A 23,045-nucleotide genomic window follows, 5' to 3' on the forward strand; every position below is an offset into this window, starting at 1 on the left:
AAAAATCCCTGGTCTCATGAAGCTTGTATTTTAGTGGAGGGAGAAAGACAGTAAACAAGTAAAATCAATGTATATCAGATTTTGAAAACAGACTTGGAGGAAATAAAGCAGGGATAGGGAGTGCCAGGGAACAGAAATTGGGATTGTAATATTAAATATAATAGGTCACCCGTGAAAATATTAGCAAAGTGTCATATACACTGGCCAGTAAAATGAAAAACATATATATATATATGCTTCCATTACTATCTAGTTAAATGGAAAATAGTGGAACAAATGAACCATTATTGAGAACCTTACTCTTGGATTAGCATTTATGTCATAGGAGAGAATGAAAGGATACAAATGCATGGGAGAAGTCTTTGGCCAACAAATATTTTTTGAAAAACACTTTTGTTTCCCTGACATTATGGCAGTATAATAGTAACCATATATATACACATACATATTAAGTTTATTACAGCTTGTAAACTACATGTCCATATGTCTAAATTTGTACTGGATTTACTTTCATGCATGCCTTTGTTGGACATGTTTTCACATTGGAAAATGACTTCAGTTTAATCACAGTTTGTGGCCAATTTTTTAATCTGTGTTTTTCAGTTTCTCCGTAACAAAGAGTACATAGTATCAGTTTTTTAGGATTATTTTGATGAATAAACTATAAAAACGAAAATAAATGGTAAAAATGAAATATTTATTACCTAACACAGGACCTGGCACATGGTAAGCAGTCCATAAAGTCGAATTCCCTTATTTCTAATACTAGTCTGTTCCTTCATCTAGAAAAACAATAGGAATTTAACCTTAACAGCTTGCTGTGAAAAATCCAAACAAATATTTATTGAGACATTAATGCCAGAATTTGTGCTTGAATTTTGATCTCTGCCAGCTTGTGAAGAACTCTCTGTAATAGATATCTGTTAGTGCCTGGCAAGCAAATGCTGGTTTTTTTGTTGTTTTGGGTTTTTTTTTAATAGGGAGATTGTCAAATATGTGGAAGGATTGGGGGAATGAGTCAGTGTATAATTATGGTCGAGTGCATATAATATAGATGTATCAGATTATGCTTAATGGAGACCACTTTTTTCATGAGGGGAGTCAGACACTGCCTCACAGCAGTGTTAAAGGCTAGCTCAAGGCGCTGATGAAGGTGCAGGGAGTTTCCCATCAACCCTTTCGGCTCGCCTAGGCCTCCTAACAGCACCTCCCACAGTGCTCCGGGGCTCCCTAGTCACGTGACGGGGGTGGTTCGTCTCGGCCAGAGGGAAGCTGATGCGCAGTCCAGGTGGCGGGGGGTACTACTCCTCCCTTCCACCTCCCTAACGCCCTGTCCTGCGTGATCTCGCGTGAAAGGGGGAGTATCTTCTCGCGAGATCTAGGTCGGGATCCCTCCAGGACCGCCTCCTTGGAGAGGAGGAGGAGGAGGAGGCGGAGGCGGAGGGAGGAGGAGGAGGCCCCGTCGCGGCCTCCGCCGCCGCCAACGGGGCTGTCCCTGTAGCTCCCGATGGAGTTTGAGGTCGTGAAACCGCCGCCGAGCTCTGCCCCGGCGAGACGAGGCGCCTCCGTCGCCAAGCCGCGCCGTCGCGGGGCTCCCGGGAGCGGCCCTTAGCGACCCCGCCCGGGCCCCCACAGGTAGGGCGGGGGCGGGCACGATGCGGCTCGGGCCCTAGCTTGGGTCCCTAAGTCCCCGGCGGTCGGGCGGGAGACCGGTCGCAGCCCGGGGCCTGTGTGCTGTCGTCGTCGGTGCCCCGAGGGTTGGGAACTGAGGGCCGCACCTGACACTCGGACCGGGCCCGGAGTCCGGGGCCTGCGGAGGCCCCTTTCCCTGGTAGGGCTTTTTCAATACCGAGCGCCCGGCGCAAATGGCCACCTCCCTTCGACACCAGCCGAGGGGAACCCACTGACCCCTAAGGAACCCACCCAAGCAAAGGCCTGGGTTCTCTCTCCCTTTTCTACACCACTTAGCAAGAGGGGTTTTGGAGGAGGACCTCGAAACCAAGTCCTCTCCTAGCTTTTCGGCTTTCTGTCTTGGGGCTTCCTGAGATCTCAGCGCAGGGATGGTGGAGGCGATCTGAGTGGTAAATAGGGACCACGGCCAAACAATGCCCTGAGAGAGCTTAACCTCCTGGGAGGGAGATAGCCGGACCAGAGTGGTTGCACAGTGGCTGTGACGGTCCTATGGCATGAAATATGGCCAGAGAATTTTGCTATGGCTTTCTTCTTTCCCTGTTTCATTTTTCCTTCTTGGGGAAGCCTCTTAAGGAGACTCTTCCACCATCTTAGAAGAATGGTAGAAAGCATCTTTGTTTCTCAGAAGCAGCTCTACTTTTCTCTGCTCTTAGCTTTCAGGAAGGGAGAAGATGAGAGTAGCTGTCATTTCCATCCTTCTCATCACAGAGGAGTGTAAGATACTGGCATGTAGAACCTTGACACCAAAATAGTCTCAAGTAATCACTGACATGAAGTAGATCTAATCTTGTGATTCCCAGCCCGTTTTATTTTTTAAATAACCCCCTGGTTCTGTTCTTTTAGTTCCTACTCTCCCCTTACCTGGGTCCCTTCTTTTTAATTCCTACTCTCCCCCAAACCGCTGTGATTAGAATGACTTTTTATTCCAAATAAAGTGTTTAAGTAGTCTCTTTTCCATTTTTGCATTAGTCAAACTATTAAGTTCCAATAGGAACTTTTGATTAACCTGATTGCTGATGTTGCTACGCTGCACTGATATAATATCACCCAAAAGCAAAGAAACGAATGTTTTAGTTAGTCTGTGCAGCTTTTTTCTCGTTAAATTTGCAAATTTAGTTAAGGCTTCTTCAAACGTTAAGAAAAGTTCATGGATTCTGCCATTATTCTCTTTTTTTTTTAATCTATCTAAAAAGCTACACCACTTTTCTAGCATCTCTTTCTTGTGTTGTTTACTTCCACATTTGATTTTTTAAGAAATAGAGGCCATAAATCCTGTCAAAGACCATTTTTAAATGTTGCTATTTTTGTTAATTTGGAGATTGATGTTTCCCAAATTTTAGAGTTTGGAAAATTGCTAGGACAAAATATGTTAAATGTATATTCCAAACATGTTAGAAAAAGCAGATGTTAAAATTCAAATTGCCTCCTATTCTTTGAAGATTTAATTACAGTCCTGTTCATTAGTGGATCCTTTGAGTTCCTCCTGATCTGTTATTACTGTTGTGTTGACCCGACATATAAGACTTATGTCCTTTGTTCATATGTTTTCATTATTTCACTTTCTGCTTTTGCAGTTTGCTGTATCTTCCAGTTTGAAAAAGCTAACAAAAATTCTTTTGGGGGGGAAGCATTTTTTTTTAACACAAAATTTTATATTCAGAAATAGAACTTCAACAACATTGTATGCAGTGTCTAAGAATGATAAATAAACTTATAGCAAGACTTTATTATAGTAAGCACTTATTGTTTTGGTTGGACTGTGTTGAAGTTTCACTTTCTAGTTATGGAAAAAGGAAGCATGTGGTAAAATAAAGCTAGCTGAAAATTAAGAGTAATGTTTTGCATCCTGCCTCATAAACGTTGTAAGGCACATCATTATGTTCCTTGGGTTTTCTAGTTTGATGAAAAGTTAAGTGTAGTTGTGACTTTCACCTCAAATTCTGAATAAAAGTTAGTTTTGAGTATTATTTTATAATTTTAAGTACTCTAGAGTTGCATCGTTCAGTACAAGCCAATAGCCACATGTGACAGTTGAGCACTTGCAAGGTGGCTAGTGTGAATTGAGATGTGGTGTAAATGTAAAATAAACTATGCACCACATTTCAAAGACTTAGTAAAAAAAAAAAGAATTTAAACTATCTTAGTAATTTTTTACATTAATTACATGTTGAAATGATATTTTGGATAAATTGGGATAAATTACATTATTAAAATTGATTTCATGTGGTTTTTCCTTTTTTAATATGACAACTAGTAAACTTTAAATTACTTGCAGCTCACATTGTGTTTCTGTTAGCACTGTTTAAAGCATCACTGCTCTTCTGAGAAATAAATTATCTGAATCAAAGTAGACACATGAAAACCAAAAATTTCCTGACAGAATATCATCTTGCAATCAGAATAATCAAAAAGGCGAATAAGGACTTTGGTAATCTGAAGGGTAAAGTTATCCAGTGGCCATTATTTGATAGGCAGAAGTGAGTAAGTTCTGTCTCAAAAATAAATATTGTTTGTCTTGTCATTGCTAATGCAAAACTTTATTGGTTATATTAATTAAAATAGAAAATTATCCCATTAGTGTTCTATTAGAAGACACAGAAAGTTGAATCTCATACTGATTAACAGAGTTCAACCTCATAGTGGCTTTAAGAGGAAAAAAAACCCAACTTGAGTCCTATAGCTTTCTTAATTTATACTAAAGTCATTTATATTAGTAGTCTTTAAAATTGTACCTCAGTTCCTTTTTCTCTAGTGCTTTTAGTATGTTTGAATGCTGAGTTTTAGAGCGTGCACATTATTTCCATTGGCTTTGTTTGCTTGTTTTATAGGTTAAGGTCTCAATTGTACCTAAAATGCTTTAAATATAATTTTTGAAGTCCAAAACTAATTATTTGTAAGGTTTCTGAATTGAGAAGTACTCTTCGGTACTTTTCATTTCACTAGCTTAAACTCCTCATATGAGTAAACTGAAATGAAAACAATGAATGTCTTAATTAACAGACTTGAGCCCTAATGTTCATGTGTTTATGAAGAGAATTGTAAAATACTAGATACTTTTTATTATACAATACTGAAAGAAGCATAAACTTTGGCATTTTAAAATCTGGAGACATAGTCCAGAACTGGCTGCATAATATCATGGTAGACTAATAACAAAAAATGAAAGTACTTAGCTGGTATGCAGTTTGCTCTTAATAGAGCAATGTGCAATTTGTATCATATGAGAGATGTCTATTAATTACTTTTCCTATTTTACAAGTTAGTATTTATAACAAGGAACTTAGAGCTCGAAAAATTACTTAAGGAAAAATCTGTTTAAGGTCTACCTCTAATGTAGTGTTTCTTCTATGATTTATCATCTTTCTTCAAATTTACTAACTAGTAACTGAAATTAGTTAATACAAGTAATTTAATTAGAATGTTTTTCTTAAATAGTCTCTATGTATCTAGAGTTGTGGGCTTTTCATTTTTTAGTTGTGGGCTTTTTAATCCATTTTATCTCAGTTTGAGATGTTTTGGGAGTATCTTCAGTTTGGATACTTTACTTGACTATTAACTAAATGTTATTAGCAATTTAGACATACATAGAATTAAGTAAATTACTATAGAATTATTAGTAAAAATTTAGAAGTTGTACGCATTGGTATGTATTCTTAGCTTGCCATGGCTCATGTAGATACTGTTTAAAATAATGATAAAGAGGGGCACCTGGATGGCTCAGTTGGTTGAGCGTCCAATTTCAACTCAGGTCAAGATCTCGTGGTTTGAGCCCCGCATTGGGCTCTGCACTGACAGCTCAGAGCCTGGAGCCTGCTTCACAGTCTGTCTGTCTCTGCCCCCCCCACCCCCACCCCCTTCTTGTGCTCTCTCTTTCTCTCTGAAAAATAAATAAACATAAAAAAATTAAAATAAATTTTAAAGACAATGGGCTATTATCATTTTTGGTTATAAAAAATGCTTTCTAGGTAAATGTTTGCAAAGTGCCTTATTTAAATAAATGAAAGTTCTTTCATCACCAATTAAACATTTTAGTGGACTATATAAGCTGCTTCTGTGTTTTAGATAAAATTTTGTCTCTATCTTAATTGAGGAATCTAGAATTTATTGATAACAGTACTTAAGAAAAATATTTTTTTAAAAAAGCCTTTCCTTATGTCTTACATAAGAAAAATTTAGTAATTCTTTTCCCGTCAGAAAGTTAGAATCTGACACATAGCAGGAGAATTTGATGGGATTATTGACTAATTTTGGCAGAAATTTTCTTTTTTTAAAGATATTCAATTTTTACTAGAAATTAAACTTCTCAGTATTAATTTTACTGTGGCATCTGGTGTTCATAGACATAGAAGCGCATATAGGATGTTACGACATAAAACTATCAAGTATATTCTTGAGTATTTTGAAATACTGAAAACAGGTGAAAGAAAATATGAAAGATAGTGTTATGTTTAGTTCAAACTTAAGTGCCCCCTACCCCCAATTTACTAACGTAAAGCATTTCAGGATGATCTTGGAAAACTAAATAAGGAAAGAGTATTTGCTGCTAGTTTCCTATTACGCAGTGGCTATGATACCACAAAATTAGCATTTCCAAACAGGTGGCTGTTATGAAAAAATAGATGTAGGATCTTGTTTTGATAAATATTTTATCGGTTCAGGTTATTAACTAAATTAAGGCTCTCAGTAGTAGATTTAAGATAAGATGCATTCTTCCTCAGAAGCCTTTTCCTTATATAATTCTGCAGCCTAGAAAACTGAACATTTAATAGTTTCAGGAAATGATATGTTCACCTGTTTAGTGCTCATCTCTAAAGTTGAAAGCAAACTGGTTTTAAGATTGATGGCATTAATAGGTGTGGCAATGGAAGGGTGAAAGTTACAAAATAAATATAACTTGCAAGATTTGACTAGTTTAAAAATAAAGATACTAGATACTTTGCATTAGAGCTGTTTGAGGAGAAATTTGTACAGGGTGCTTTTTATATAACAAGCCCTGTGATTCATTTACCAAGATATTTTTTAAAACCTTAGTTTATGTGAATATAAAAGCACAATAAAGGCTAACAGAATTCTTCATTTGGATGTGGAGATATTGGAGAACCAGTTACATACTTTTCTGTCTTGATCTGACTGTAGGCTTACACATCTAATTTCTGTGGAACTAAGATATCTGGGTTGGTAAACATTCTTATGAAATAAAGTATTAGATATTTAATTGCCCTAAATACCTGGATTTCTTGTTCACCAGAGTGCCTTTGTCAGACTTATGTAACTTTTGAATTGGAAGATATGAAAAATTTGTGAAACACAGAATGTTTGTTAGGTACCTAAAGATTTTAAATTAGAGTACGGTATAGTTTTGGCACCAGATATTTTATCTTATTAAAAATTATGGGATAAGCATTTTAATCTTAGGAAAAAGAAAAATTTAATCTTTTTTTTACATGTGCCTTTTAATCGTATGTAAAAATAAAAAATTATATTTTGCTTTTTTTATGTTTAGAATTATTAGATGAGAATATTTATTTTTCTATATTTGGTCATTGGACCTGACAGTTTTGGGTTGTATATATGTATCTTACTAAATGGTGTGTTTTGTCAAAAGTATTGTGGGGAGCCACATTCTAGATTTGTAAGACATCCCCCCCCCTTAACTTTGGCACTGTATTTTAAGGTCAGAATCTTTGTTTTTTTGTTTTCTTTTTTTTTTTTCCCATTTTTGGACAGATTGCTCTATCATCATATCTCACATACTTTGATTTTCATTACTTCTGTTAGCCTGTTAGTCAAATCTTGACCGCAGAGATTTCCTCTTTTGTGAAGCTGCCAAGTTGAACATATCCTTGACTGACTTGGTCATTCAGGTGGCTGTTTTTTCACACTTGACTCACTACAGTATTCTTTGGATCAGTAGTTTTCAAAGTCCAATATCTTAAGCCATTTCTTAATATGTTTTGGAGCAGTAGCTGTCCAAAACACTCAAGCAACCCAGAGTAATTTGTGTTTGTAAAAATGAAACGTGGAAAGTTAATCTACTAATTTGATGTGATCATTAAGAAAAATACATGAAAGCTTTGATACTCAACTGTTATATGAGCAACCAATATAAATATGTTTAGTTGAAAAGGACACTATCCAGATATTGTTTCTGGACCAAATTTCAGCAATTTAACAAATTCAGCAAATAGACTTAAAGACATCCAAAGCATATAATTATTCAGAATGTTTTAGGTTTTGAAGTTGTGATGGTTGACTAAAGCAGTTAACTCTTTCAAGGTGAATGATGAATATGTGGTTAATTCTTACTTTTGTCCATTTCCAGCTCACAAAACACTACACAGCAAAATAATGATCTGCTAGACTGCTAACCCGAGCATCCAGCTTCCACAATGCCTGTGCAGGCAGCTCAATGGACAGAATTTCTGTCCTGTCCAATCTGCTATAATGAATTTGATGAGAATGTGCACAAACCCATCAGTTTAGGTTGTTCACACACTGTCTGCAAGACCTGCTTGAATAAACTTCACCGAAAAGCTTGTCCTTTTGACCAGACTGCCATCAACACAGACATTGATGTGCTTCCTGTCAACTTCGCACTTCTCCAGTTAGTTGGAGCCCAGGTAAGCTTTCAAGATTTTACTCATTTGGGGGGCACCTGGGTGGCTATGTTGGTTGAGTGCCCGACTCTTGATTTTTAGCTCCAGTCGTGATCTCACAGTTTGTGAGTTCTAGCCCCGCGTTGGGCTCTGTGGTGACAGAGCAAAGCCTGCTTGGGATTCTCTCTCTCCTCTGTCTCTTTCTGCCCCTCCCCTGCTCACTCTCTCTCGCATTCTCTCTTTCTCTCTAAATAAATAAATAAATAAGATTTTACTAATTTGGTATATTCAATAATTATAGAACTTTGTCCATTAAGGGGTACAACGTGTGTCTAGTGATACTTGAGACATAAAAAATATTCATCGTACCTGACACCATGATTGTATTCTGCAAAAGATTTTTTTTTAGATAATGTCATAAATCCTTAGGCAAAACCTGACACCATGATTGTATTCTGCAAAAGATTTTTTTTTAGATAATGTCATAAATCCTTAGGCAAAACCATAAATTTTATTATAATTCTATATTTCATTGTTCAATGCTGTGGTCAAAATTTATGTTTATAAGTGATTTTGGTTGTGGGGCCCCTGGGTGGCTCAGTCAGTTGAACGTCTGACTTCAGCTCAGGTTGTGATCTCGCAGTTTGTGAGTTTGAGCCCCACATTGGGCTCACTGCTACCAACCTGTCAACATGAGCCTGCTTCATATCCTCTGCCCCTCCACCACTTGCGCTCTCTCAAAAATAAATATTTTTCAAAAATAAGTGATTTTGGTGGATAACATTATTTTTAAGTTTATTTATTTGAGAGATGACAGAACACAAGCAAGGGGAGGGACAGAGAGAGAGGGAGAATCTGAAGCAGGCTCCTCATGGTAAGTGCAGTGCCTCACATGAGGCTTGAACTCACAAAACTGTGAGATTGTTCCCTGAGCCAAAATCAAGAGCTGGACGCTTAACAGACTGAGCCACCCAGGCGCCCCAAGGAAGATTTTTAAATAATCACATATAAGCTTTTATTTATTATTGCATACAAAAAGAAATGTAATCAAAACTTTGGCCAAATATCAACCCACTAGGATCCTCAAATGGAGGTTTTGGGATTTTCTTTTTAACTTCACTTGACTTTTAGAATAACATTACAAACGAGAAAATAAGGTCTATTTGGGGATATATATATATATATAGAGAGAGAGAGAGAGAGAGAGAAAACCAATTTCCGGAGTATCTGTAACAAATTCTGTATAGTTTTTTCGGTTCATGTGTTATAAAATAAATATTTCTTTTTATAATCATTTTAGTGAATCAGTCCAAGACCCTAGATTTTTAATAATTTCCATTAAATGAGGGCCTGTTTTATGTTAGGTGTGATAGTAAATATTACTAATATTTTAGTAAAAATTTTAGTAAATATTACTAAATCATTACTAATTCTTAGCTGTTTAGTTATTATCCCCATTTTACAGGTGAGGAAGAAGATGAAATTCTGTACCTCATGCACTGTATATAAAAGCAAGAAAGTAAGGACTTTTCTGATTAATCACTTCTTAGAAAATTCAGTGAATTAAAAATACTCCATTCTTGGGACGCCTGGGTGGCCTAGTCGGTTGAACGTCTGACTCTTGATTTCCGCTCAGGTCATGATCCCAGGATTGTGGGATCAAGCCTGCATCTGGCTGTGCATTGAGTGTGGAGTCTGCTTAGAATTCTCTCCCTCTGACCGTCTCCAGCTTGCTCTCTCTCCCCCTTTCTCCCTCCCTCCCTCTCTCTCTCTCTCACTCCTGCTCCCTCCCTCCCCCCTTCCTTCCTTCCCCCCTCCTTCCCTCCCTCTGACCCTCTCCCCAAGCTTGTGCATGCCTTCTGTCTCTCTTTCTCAAAAATAAACAATAAATTTTTAAAAATACTCCATTCTTTTAGTATCTTGATATTTGAAGTGTTTGTTTTAAAGCATATATTTTTTTTAATGTTTATTTATTTTTGAGAGAGAGAGAGAGAGAGAGAGACAGTCAGACTCTGAAGCAGGCTCTAGGGTCTGAGCTGTTAGCACAGAGCCCAACATGAGACTCACAAACCACGAGATCATGACCTGAGCCAAAGTCAGACGTTCAACCGACTGAGCCACACAGGTGGCCCTGAAGCATGTTTCTCTTAAATGTCCGTATTCCAGTTAGACACTCTGAAATCTAGATGCATCTGTAATTAATAATATATCATAATTGTCAGCATTTTTTTCCACAGTGCCTTTTGCAAAGAGTGGCGTCTTAGATCCAATACAATATTGGAGACTTTTTGTGATAATACTGGCTACCATTTTATGTCTGCTATGTTGGTCAGTTACTATGTTTTATCATTTATAAATGTTCTCTCAATTGGTCCTTAATGGTCTGCAGGCCTACACAATGTGATTTCTATTACTGTTAAAGCCCCACCTGTTACTACTGGCTTCAGTCTTTCTGCTTAAGCCATACTGCTTCCTAGCCAGTTGTTAAATATGCCAAACATGTTCCCACCTGAAGGCTTTTGTAGTGACTGTTATCTTTGTCTAGAATGTTTATTATCTTTCTCAAGTGTTTATTCAAATGTCATGATTCCTAAGGAAGCCTATCCTACCACCTCTTTTAAAATTGCATTTCCTCTCCAGCACTCCCAATCCCTCTTATCTTTGCTGTGTAATTCTTACTTATCACTTTCTATCATTATTACCCACTTATTTGTTAATGTTTTTGAATTTATTGGCTCCATCCTCTCTTCACTAGAATGTAAGGTACAAGGGCAAGAAATTTTGTCTGTTTTGCTCACCGATACATGCCTAGGGCCTGCAAGTATGTTTGGATATTAAGCACTCCATAAATACAAATGATTGTTAGATTAAACTGAATTATTTCCATAGTGGCACTATAAAACAGGGATTTTTCATCTCCATTTTTCAAATAGGGAAACCATAACTTGGAGCATTTAAATGATTTACTCAGGGTCAATCATAGAAGTGGCAGAGCTGCAGTTTACGTCCCAAGTTTTGACATTTTGTTAAGTATACTGTGTTTTGCGGGGTGTCTGGCTGGCTCAGTTGGTAGAACATGCAGCTGTTGATCTTGGGGTTGTGAGTTCGAGCCCCAAGTTGGTGGTGGTGTTTACATAGAAAAGAAAAGAATACTGTGTCTTGTGGTGCTTGTTGTACCAAGAGGGGACAGACCATAAGCAATAAATAAAATAAGAAAATTATATAGTGAGAAGGTGCTAAGTGGTTTTTTTCCTTCCTACTTTTTATTTTGAAAAACTTTTTTAAAAACTTCCAAAAAATAGTATACAGAGAACCCATATAATTTTCTGCAGCTTCTCCTAATGTTAACATCTGTCAAAATTCTACCATAGTTATCAACCCTAAGATATATACATTGATAGGGGCGCCTGGGTGGCTCAGTTGGTTAGGCATCCGACTTCGGCTGAGGTCATGATCTCGCAGTCCCTGAGTTCGAGCCCCACATCAGGCTCTGTGCTGACAGCTCAGAGCCTGGAGCCTGCTTCAGATTCTGTGTTTCCTTCTCTCTCTGCCTGTCCCCTGCACATGCTCTATCTCTCTCTGTCTCTCAAAAATAAGTAAATGTTAAAAAAATTTTTTAAAAACATACATTGATATGATATTAATTACTTCTTTTTCCATTTATTAATACACTTAGCCCCTGCTGTTAAGTATAATGTCCTTGGTTCTTAGCAGTTTGGCTATGTGTTTGTCTTCAATTTTACTTAAACTATTTTGATGTATTATCTCTGTGTTATAATTTTATACACACCAAGATTATTATCAAATATATAAATAAAAGTTCCATGAGCTGGATAAATGTATTTCTTCCATTCTTCTTTGTTTTTAGGTACCAGATCATCAGTCAATAAAGTTAAGTAATCTAGGTGAGAACAAACACTATGAGGTTGCAAAGAAATGTGTTGAGGATTTGGCACTCTACTTAAAACCACTAAGTGGAGGTAAAGGTAAGTTCCCCTTTACACAAAAAAAGTGTTTTACTGGTGAGCAGGACTTGGTAATATTTTTACCTTGAAAGACTTGATGTTGATACCCTATTAAATAATTCTGAGTTTTAAAAAATGAGCTTGGAGAATCCTTGGGAAAACTTTCTGATGGAGAGTATTGTATTATTTTCTGAAAATAGCTAGTATTGTTTTTAATTTAAGAATTCATCAGACACACTACATATTGAGATTTATACAGTATTTATATTCATTAATAGTTTTGTAGCAGAATATTAATTTTAGTAAGTCCTACTAAGACAATTTCATGTATTAATTCAATTTTGTTTGGCACTTATGGTGGTTAGGGTCCCTGCCTTCACAGAACCCTCAGTCTGTTGGGGGAGATTGGCATGTAAGTGCAATAAGTTATTTAAAGTGTGATGACAAATACAATTCTGTCTTATTCATCACTGCATACCCTTGACCAGCACATCATAGTTGAATTAATGAAGCATTTATTTTATACCTGCTCTGTGCTTTGTACTGTTCAATATTTTGAACATAGTCACTTCCTTGAGAAACTTAGCCTATCTACCTTGTTCATTCATTCATTCATTTATTGGACAGATATCTAACGAACCTGTACTAAGTGCCAGGCACTATTTTGGTACTTGGCATACATTAACGAAATGCTTGTCCTCATAGCATTTACATTTTATAAAATGGAGAAAGCATAATAAACAATAAGCGAATAAAAAGATTATATGTTATAATTCATAATTGTTACGGAAATGAAATAATACAGCTAGAGGGATCAGAAATGTCAGAGTGAGGGGACAAGGGCACGTTGCAATTTTACATAAAGTGGTTAATGTAGGCCTCATTAAAAAGGTAGCTTTGAAACTTGAGATGAAAGAGGTGAGGTAGTTAGCCATGTAGGTTCCTGGGAAAAGACTGTTCCACCCAAGGGCAATAGCAAAGTCCTCTAGTCATGCCTAGCGTCTTCAGAGAACAATAATAGGAGAGTGTGCCTGGAGCAGTGTGAGTGAGGGCAAGAATAGTATGAGACAGATGAAAAGAAATGGTGAGGCCAGATAATGTACAGACCTGCAAGCCATTTTAAAGACTTGAGCTTTTATTCTTAGTAAAATTGGGTAGTCTCTGTAGGGTTTTAAGCAGAGGAGTGACACAATCTAACCAATGTTTAAAGGATTTGTCTAGCTGCTCTGTTGAGAATTCAGTGTAGAAGCCAAGGTTAGGAGCAGAGTATTGGTTAATAAGCTAATAGAACAAGGTTAGTAGCAGTGGAGGTAGTGAGTGGATGGCCTGAATATATTTTGAAGATTGAGTCAAGAGGATTTCCTAAGTTATTGGACATAGGGTATGAGAGAAAGAGCAGAATCAAAGATGACTCTTGGGTTTTGGGGTCTGAGCACCTGGAAAGAGAGGTTGCCATCAACTTAGACAAGGAAAACTGTAGGTAGATCAGGTTTAGATGAGAAGATCAGGAATTAAATTTTAGTCGTGTTATGTTTGAGGTGTCAAATCTTCATTTGGATGCTATTGAATAACCAGTGGATGTATGTTAAGGAGGGGTAAAAAGTTGTACCTTTGGGAGTTATTAACATGTGGATAGTATTTAAAGAAATTAATAAGATTGCCTAAGATCTTCTAAGTAGTGAATGCAGATAGAAAAGAAAACAAAAACTGGATCCTGAGGCCTTTTAACATTAAGAAGTCAGGAAGAAAAGATAAAATCAAAAAAGAAAAGACTGGGGAAACAAAAAAAGGAAGGAAGAAAAGCAAGAGAATGGAGTGTTCTGGAAGCCAAGTAAAGAATATGTTTAAAGGAATTAGGAGTGGTCATCTGTGTTGAGGGCTGGTGAAATGTCAAGTAAGGTAAGGACGGAATGTTGATCATTGATTTAGCAAAGTGGAGGTAATTGCTGTCATGAGAAGAGCAGTTTTGATGAAGTAACAGTGGCAACAACTTAATTGAAGTAGGCTTTGAAGATTGTGAAGCAAGGAATTTGGAAATCATGAATACAGACAACTCTAGAGAATTTACTACAAAAGAGAAGAAAGAAATGGACAGAGCTGGTAGGCAAAGAGGAATGAATAAAAAGATTTATGGGGCATCTGGGTGGCTCAGTTGATTATGCGTCCGACTCTTAATCTCTGCTCAGGTCATGATCTCCGAATTGTGAGTTTGAACCCAGTGTTGGGCTCCGTGCTGGGTGTGGAACCTACTTTAAAAAAAAATAATAAGATTTATTTATCTTTAGCATGCTTGTTTTTATGGAATGCTGATGGAAACTATCAAATAGAAATGGAAGAAGTAATGATGTGGGAAAGAGGGAAGAATTGCTGGGGCATATCCTTGAGTCAGGAAAAGGGATTATGATCTAAGAGCTTGCCATTAAGTTACAGTCTAAACATCGTGTATGTGATAAAATTAGAGCTGTTATTAATCATTACTTTTAGATTATGCTCTGTATTTAAGAGTCTCTTATGGTTTGTCTCCCTCTCTGCTTTTATATTATTAAACTTTTCATTAATTAACTGGTTGGAGAACAGATGAAATAAATCCAAAGCACTCTCTTGAGGGGCACCATACAACCCAGAGAACAGGATACCCAAATAAAACTTTAACTAAAAATTAGGCTCCTGTTACCACAAAATAGTAATAAACAGAGATAGAACACTCATGTTAAAACCAAGTATCTTACAGAGGATTCATTACAAATTATGGCTTCATAGTTAAATACAGATAATGAAAATTGACTTGTCTTTTTAAATGAAAAAACTTTACTTTGTTTTCTTTCTCTTAAAGGTGTAGCTAGTTTGAACCAGAGTGCACTGAGCCGTCCAATGCAAAGGAAACTGGTGACACTCGTAAACTGTCAGCTGGTGGAGGAAGAAGGTCGTGTAAGAGCCATGCGAGCAGCCCGTTCGCTTGGAGAAAGAACTGTAACAGAACTAATATTACAGCACCAGAATCCCCAGCAACTATCTGCCAACCTGTGGGCTGCTGTCAGGGCTCGAGGATGCCAGTTTCTAGGGCCAGGTAGGATAGATCACTATCTTGTCTTACTGGCTGTCAAGGTTAGAGGATTCCAATTTCTAGAGAATTGGTTGAGAGTCCCCTCAACCTAACTTCACTTATACGTACAAATCTTGACACAATTAAAGATAAACCAGTTTTTGTAATCATAATCTATGTATTAGTGCTATAGTATTTTAGAATACATTTCTCATTTAATCTTTCGTAGCCTTCAAAAGAAATGACACAGATTCAATTTAACAAATTAAAAACTGAGTTAGAGAGGCCTAAGATTTTATAAGTAGTAAGTAAAAGAAAAATAAAGTTATTTATATATATATATACACACACACATACACATATGCATACATACACACTTACAATCATTTTTTTTAATGTTTATTTATTTTGAGAGAGAAAGAGAGCACGCAAGTGGGGGAGGAACAGAGAATGAGAAGAGAGAGAATCACAAACTGGCTCCATGCTTCTCCCTAAGCCCAATGAGAGGCTCAATCTCAGGAACCATGAGATCATGACCTGAGCCAAAATCAAGAGTCAGATACTTAGCCAACTGAGCCATCTAGGAGCCCCATGAAAGAAACTTTTTAAATAAGTGGTATTGAGGTAACTGAATAGACATCTGGAAAAGGATTAAATTGGATATATTTCTTATATACCACATCTACTTAAATTCCAAGTAGGTCATAAATACTTGTTATTAACAAATGCATCATGCAACAAATAAAAAATATGAATGAATTTCTTTATAACTTAGTATAAGAAACATATTTTTTTACTCTAAAGCCAGAGGCAGTAACAGAAAAGACTGATACTTGGCTGTATATTTTTTAAATTACACCACAGAAACATTAGCAAAGTAAAAAAAATGAGAAACTTAGGAAAATGTGTTTTATCACATATAAAAGACTAATATAACATATATAAGGTACTGCTGAAAACTCAGAAGATACCAGCCACTCAAATGAAATTGGCAAAAGATATGAACAGAAAATACATGAGAAAAAGGAATGTAAATGGCCCTCAAACATATAAAATATACTCAGTATTTCTCATATCAAGAGAAATATACACTAAAATTATATTGACCATTTCTCATGTATCAGATTGGCAGAATTCAAACTTTTGACAATAAATTTTGTTATCAGGGCTGTGGGAAAACAGGTATATACTTTCATCTGGTAGTGGTAGGAATACTAAGTGGTACACATTTTAAAGAGGTATTCGACAGTATCTAGCAAAATCACCTATGTGCTTACCCTTTGGCCTAACAGTTCCATTTTTACAAATCTATCCCAAAGAAACAGCAAAATATACAGAATGCATACTTATAAAGCATTATCTGTAACAACAAACATCTACCCACTGAAAAGGCTTAGAAGCAATGAATAGCCATAGCAACCAGATTATGACTCTTAATAAATACCATTGCCCACTAAAAAGAAGCAGGGGTCTTTGGATAAATGCCATTTCCAGTTCTAGGATAGAAAAGTACAAGTTGAGTGTGGGAATTCTTGAGCTACAAAGCAAAAAAGCTATTAAAGATCATGGGCATCTTGTCAAAAGGTCATAGTATATTTGAAGGGGCTCCCACTGGACATGAGTGGCACAGTTGGAACATCAAAATGAATAATGACTACAATAGACTGAAACATAAAATATAAAAATCCATGATTTTGTAAAGATAGTACAGGAAAAATTAGTTATTTTTGTCACTTGCTAAATAATGCCAACACATTATTCTAGAAATTAGAAAAGGATAAAATAAGTCAAGCATGTTTTTTCCGCCTCTCCTTCACAAACTGTTCTCAACGACAGTTTCTTAGCGTGTTGAGTATAGATTTCTCTTTTGGCAGAATTCCAGCTAATAAATTAATAAAAAATCATCAGAATTAGAAAAATCACACATTTACAACCTCAAGTGAATTAATCAGTCTAGGCAAGAATTATTAGTAGGTGTTAAACCAATAGATGAAAGATTGCTGGGGAAATTTACAATAGATGGATGAGCTTGAACCCACTGATCAACCTTACCATTACTAAAAGTGAGACAACTAGGTCTTAAGTATCTTCTGGTGTAATGTCTGGGATAACAAGTATGCTTGGCAGAAAAAGAAACAAAACCTCAAAGAACAAAAACTCATTCTGAATCTAATCAAGCCTGTAGTTTACAGGAAATGAGGAAGATAAATGAATATATTTAGAAACACTACAAAATTAGCTAAATCAAGAATATGGGGAATTGTTTAGAAAAATGATTGTTTCTTCAAAAAATAACTGAATTTTCTCTTGAATTGAAGGGTGGAGGCTGGTGGGGAACAAGTGTACATTTATTTTTAAAGCCTAAAGGCATATTAACCAAAAGCAGTGTATGGACCTTATTTGGATACTTACTCAAAGAGACCAAGTATAAGAAGAAATTTTGAAGTCCTTACATGTTAGAAATATATAATGGATTATTTAAGGGTGAAATGCCATGTCTGGGATTTACTTCAAAACACTCCAGCCAAAACAAACTAGAAAAGTGGGTAAGAACCGGCAACAGCTATATTATGGGTTCATGTTGTTTCTACTGTTGTGTATGTTTAAAATTTTCCATAATACAAAGTTCAATTGAAAAATTATTTTAAAAATCAACATTTGTATGTAATTTAAGAAGGCTGCCTTTGGATATTTCCTCATATTTATTTACCTTACCCAAGAAGCATTAGACTAGGTTATCAAGTATCCTTTGTTCTACAACGCAACAACAAAAAGACAACACGATGTAAAAAAAGTGGATCAAGGGCTTGAATAGACATTTCTCCAAAGAAGATATGCAGATGGCCTTTAAAAAACACATGAGGGGACACCTGGATGGCTGTCGATTAAGCGTCTGACTTTGGCTCAGGTCATGATTTTGTGGTTCTTGAGTTTGAGCCCCACGTTGGTGTCTGTGCAGACAGCTCAGAACCTGGAGCCTTCTTCAGATTCTGGGTCTCCCTCTCTCTTTGCCCGTCCCCCACTCATTCTCTGTCTCTCTCACTCTCTAAATCAATAAACACACAAAATTTTTTTTTTAATGGTTAATTTTCTATTACATAAACTTTGCCTCAAATTTTTAAAAAAAGGTACAGTTTTGCTGCTAACTAGTTGTGAACCTTGACACCAGTGCCTCACTTGGAAAAGGAGGGGTTTCAATTTTAATCCAGATTCTAGATGATCTCTCAGCTCTGAAGTCCCACTGTTTTAGTTGAGAACCAATGCATTTTTAATTTTTAATTTTGAAATGATTTCAGATTTACCTTAAAGTTGCAAGAACAGTGCAGAGAATTCCTGTATACTCCTTATCCATATTCATTAATTTTTATTACTTTGTTACATTTATTATATTACTTGCTCTTTTACTCTTTTCTGAGCCATTTGAGAAAAGCTTATATATTTCAGTGCCCCTTTATCCCTTAATATTTCAATGTATTTCCTAAAAATAAGGATACCATCTTAAACAGTAACAGTACCTTCATCAAATTTAGAGAATTTAAGTTATATACCATACTACAATGTAGTTCACGTTCCAGTTTTTTCAATTATTCCAAAAATGTCTTTAATGGAATTTATTTTCTTTCAGAATGTTATCACTTACTGTATTTGTCATCTCTTTTTAGTCTTTAATCTGGAACCATTCTTTAGCCTTTCTTTGTCTGATGTTAGTATTCTTTCTTTTTTTTTATGTTTATTTTTGAGAGAGGGAAAGAGCATACATACATGGGGGAGGGGCAGAGAGAGAAGGAGACACGGAATCCCAAGCAGTCTCTATGCTCTGTGCTGTCAGCACAGAGCGTGACATGGGGCTCGAACCCCTGAGCCATGAGATCATGCCCTGAGCCCGTCAGATGCTTAACAACTGAGCCACCCAGGTGCCCCTGATGTCGGTATTCTTGAAGAATACAGGCAGTTATTTTATTAAAAATTCCTTAATTTGAGTTTGTCTGATGTTCCCTCATGATTAGATTCAGATTATACTATGTTCATCCCTAGCTGGAAAACAACTCAATGCCTTCTTTAGATATTGCATCCAGAGGTTAATATCACTTTAAAATTATATACAAAATTGTTTTGACAGGCAAAGTTAACAGTCTCATGCATTAAATAAAAATTACCGTTTATCGTGAGACTCCTATATTTCCTTTACCTTTTGTTTAATATGTCAGAGTATTTCCGTGTATTTTGTAAATGAGGATTTTTTTCTTTGCGCTGTAACATTATCATTATCTAGTTGATTATTAAATACCAACAGAAAATATATTTTAAGTTCTGTTGACTTGTGTTCCAAATGGTTGGTCAGTAGAAATTATATTTTGTTTGATTACTTATTAAGTAAACTATTTTTGTATGTGGGATGTCTTCTTTTTTGTACTAATGAAATACAGACTGTGGATAATGGAGACTGCCATGAACTAATACCCTGATAAGTCTGACAGACATGATATGCGGGTTTTCTCACTTAGCATGAATTCATGTTCCTTACTTCTAGCTATGCAAGAAGAGGCCTTGAAGCTGGTGTTGCTCGCATTAGAAGATGGTTCTGCTCTCTCAAGGAAAGTACTGGTACTTTTTGTTGTTCAAAGACTAGAACCAAGATTTCCTCAGGCATCTAAAACAAGTATTGGTCATGTTGTGCAACTACTGTATCGAGCTTCATGTTTTAAAGTAAGTAGCAAGCAACCGTCTAGATGTTACATGCCTTTGTGTGAGACAGAGGCTTTCTAGAATGGTCTAGAGGCTCCAGAAATGCAGAATGCTAACAGAAGTTAAAAGGAAACTTTGTTTTCCTTCTGCACCGTTTGTGTCTGTGATACTACCTTTTGGGAATAAACATATGTGAAGTTGTCAGTAACAAAACAGAGCATAGGGAAATAGTGTGGTAAACTTGATTCTTGCGATAGTGAAAGTAGACTAAAGAAGCCTTAGTCAAATGAATTTACCATCTTAAAAGGGAAAACTACATAGCAGTGCATAAAAGTTGGTAAATGTTTCAACTTACCATTATTTTATTCCCTGTTGTGGTTAGATTATGACCTTTAATCTGAAGATGGCCTATAATGTTGCCTTCAGGACAAGAGAGTGATACTTGCCCCGCTCTGCATTTAGGTGGTGTGATTTTTGTGTGTTTTGTTTTGTTTTGGTTGAGAAGACAGAAGAACCCCCGAGATATTTAGAAACGTAGTTCATTGTCTTACAAACTTTAGGTGGTTACAGGTACCAAGAGAAGTGGAAAGCAGGCTGAGTCGTTAAAAGTTTCTGTGTGTTACAAGAGAATAGGTTGCTGGCTGGCTCTTGAGAAAAGCCCAAAGACTTGGAACTGGAAAGGCCCAATGGCTTCTATAAAAGTAAAACATCAAAATTTGAAGCCAAAGCTTATTTAGGCTATTTTGCTGGTTTTAATAGCCCAAGAGTGAAAACAGTAGAGATAGAAAAAAATTTTTTGGAAGACTGCTTAGTTTGAAAAAGCAAGTAATTGCTGATAAAAATATGTTCAAATGAACTCACTTAGCTCCACTAATGAGGCTTGGACACTGTCTGCCTGATAGTTACAGTGCTTGATTTTGTGCCCTTAGAGTAACAATAGAAATGAATCTCTGGTTCCTCAAACATTATGCTTTTGGCTAAGCAACCAAATTACAGAGATCATTTGTCATCCTGAAGTGACTGACTAGGTTCTCACACTCTATTCCTGATTTAATGTGTTTTATTTTGTTTTTTCCTCATAGGTATTATGCGGATTTGTGGTATATGACAGTCCTACATCTACAGTTGCTGCTAATATCTGACATTTGAATAACACTACTGTAGAAAGTGATTTCAATTTTATTCCTTATCTCACCTCACTGCCCTGTAGTTTAGCATGTTAAAGCAGTGTTTGAATTAATTAAAGGGTGTCTTGCTAACTTAACTGCCAAAAGACCTCTCTTGGGTGTCATTTATTCTAGTAAAGTCACCATTGTCAAAGGTCTTTCCTGATTTTATAGGCTTAGAGATGTGAATTTTGTGGATGCATACAGTAGATTCTTTCCTCAGAAACAGAACCACCCTAACCAAGGTCAAATACAATAGATGATGAGTTTTATTAATTTGTAATAGGAAGTGCAACTCTTACGTGACTTAAGTGATCATGTTGTAGATATTGTCCTACAGAAGAGTATCAAACCTTTGCTTCCTTAGCATGGAATCAGAACAAGGGGAGTTAATGATTCTAATGTTTGATGCAGTGGTTTCCACCTGAAGATACCCATCAGAATTATCTATGGAGTTTTTAAAAGTATACCATCCCCAGATACTCTGATGTGGTATATTTGATGTGGGATTTGAACATTCATAGATACTTTTTAATTATGTGGTCTTCCAAGTCAGGAATTGTGATTACCTGAAATTGTGGTTTTTAATGCTTCCCAGGTGATTTTGATGCATGTTAGTAGGAACTTTAATAGGACCAGGCTCTATTAGCCACCCGTGTCCCTCTTTACTATTCAAATGGATAGAAGCTTTTGCTGCCTAAGAGGCACCCTGTAGCCTACATGGGATTTGGAAGAGTACTAGCATCCTCTGGTTCTTGGGTTTCTTTTTTCTATTTTTTAGGTTGGTAATTCTTTTGTTTCCTTAGTGTTTCTTTAAGTAGGGTTGGGTAGAATATAGATTTTTGTGACTTCTAAGTTATATACTCTATTATACCTAGATTGTGTTGATTAGAATTTTGGGTGTCTCAGACTAATCTATAATGTATTTATATATTCCCACAGAGAATTGTGAACTGATGCTATTAACTCTCAGATGGTAACTTAATTTTCCCGTCTTCATGTTCTTGGGGTCATATTATTGCTGCCTCATGTGCTAGCATAGCAATAGAAATAACCAGTAAGGTGGTCTGGGGATATTTTCATTTTACCAGTGACAAAATCATGATTTTGAACAGTTTGTTTTGTTCAATCTGAGTTTCACAATCTGTACCAGTTCTGGGTCTTCTGAATCCTAGCCACGTTTCAAATTTCATTGTGCAAGTTTTAGATAAATGTGTATCATTTATTATAGAAATTGTCTAGTCATATACCTGCATGTTTGGATAATTAGTTTCAGTAGGATTATGAAACTCTGTAAACTTTTGAACTAATGTTTTTTAAATCACTTAAGTCAGGTATAAATTAAAGCTGTATAAATACCCTAATGATCATTTTTGTGGTGATAGAAGATTTCTAATATATGTGTACCCGTTGGCTGGACTGAATTGTCACTTGTCTGCTTAAAAGCCTTCCATGGCTTCCCATTCCCTTGAGGATAATATACAAATTTCTGACTGTATTTTATAAGACCCTCTGTGATTCTTCTCCATCCTGTATCTTAGCCCTTAATTCTCTGTGCTCTTTTCATTTTTCTGTTTCACCACTTGCTATCATTCTAGGATTCTGTTTCTCAAGTGGAAGCTTCTATTCATTCTTCAAGACTCATTTCATGCAGCCTTCAAGTCGGGGAAACCTTTTCTGTTGCCCCTTCCTTCTCCCACCAGATTGAATTGCCTTTCCTTTGTGCTGCCATAGAGCATTATAATAGCGCTTATATTATAATTTTCTGTTTACAAGTGTCTTCTCTATCTGCTGCTCGTCTCATTGAAGGAAGGCAAAACTATGTACTAGATTATGCAAGTTCTGCTTTGTTCCAAAAAGAATTTGTGATAAGGACATTATCTTCTTTGAACTTTCT

The 23,045-nt window shown here is 36.3% G+C and overlaps 1 protein-coding gene across 5 annotated transcripts in view; it reads left to right on the plus strand.

The window, feature by feature from the left end:
* Positions 1–1,259: 1,259 nt before the first annotated feature.
* RC3H2 (ring finger and CCCH-type domains 2) overlaps positions 1,260–23,045 on the plus strand; it is a 52,639-nt gene continuing 30,853 nt past the window's right edge. For 3 of the 5 annotated variants that reach the window (XM_027035043.2, XM_027035044.2, XM_027035045.2), the window contains exons 1-5: positions 1,260–1,635; positions 8,015–8,312; positions 12,157–12,274; positions 15,087–15,320; positions 19,828–20,003. In XM_027035043.2, the coding sequence (XP_026890844.1) occupies positions 8,082–8,312; positions 12,157–12,274; positions 15,087–15,320; positions 19,828–20,003 (759 nt within the window). In that variant the 5' untranslated portion in view covers positions 1,260–1,635; positions 8,015–8,081. Of the gene's footprint in view, positions 1,636–8,014; positions 8,313–9,475; positions 9,808–12,156; positions 12,275–15,086; positions 15,321–19,827; positions 20,004–23,045 lie in introns of those variants that run through there. The other 2 variants (XM_027035042.2, XM_053204653.1) reach the window with 2 other exon arrangements.

Source organism: Acinonyx jubatus, chromosome D4 (assembly GCF_027475565.1).
Source record: "Acinonyx jubatus isolate Ajub_Pintada_27869175 chromosome D4, VMU_Ajub_asm_v1.0, whole genome shotgun sequence".
NCBI classification, from domain to species: Eukaryota; Metazoa; Chordata; class Mammalia; order Carnivora; family Felidae; genus Acinonyx; species Acinonyx jubatus.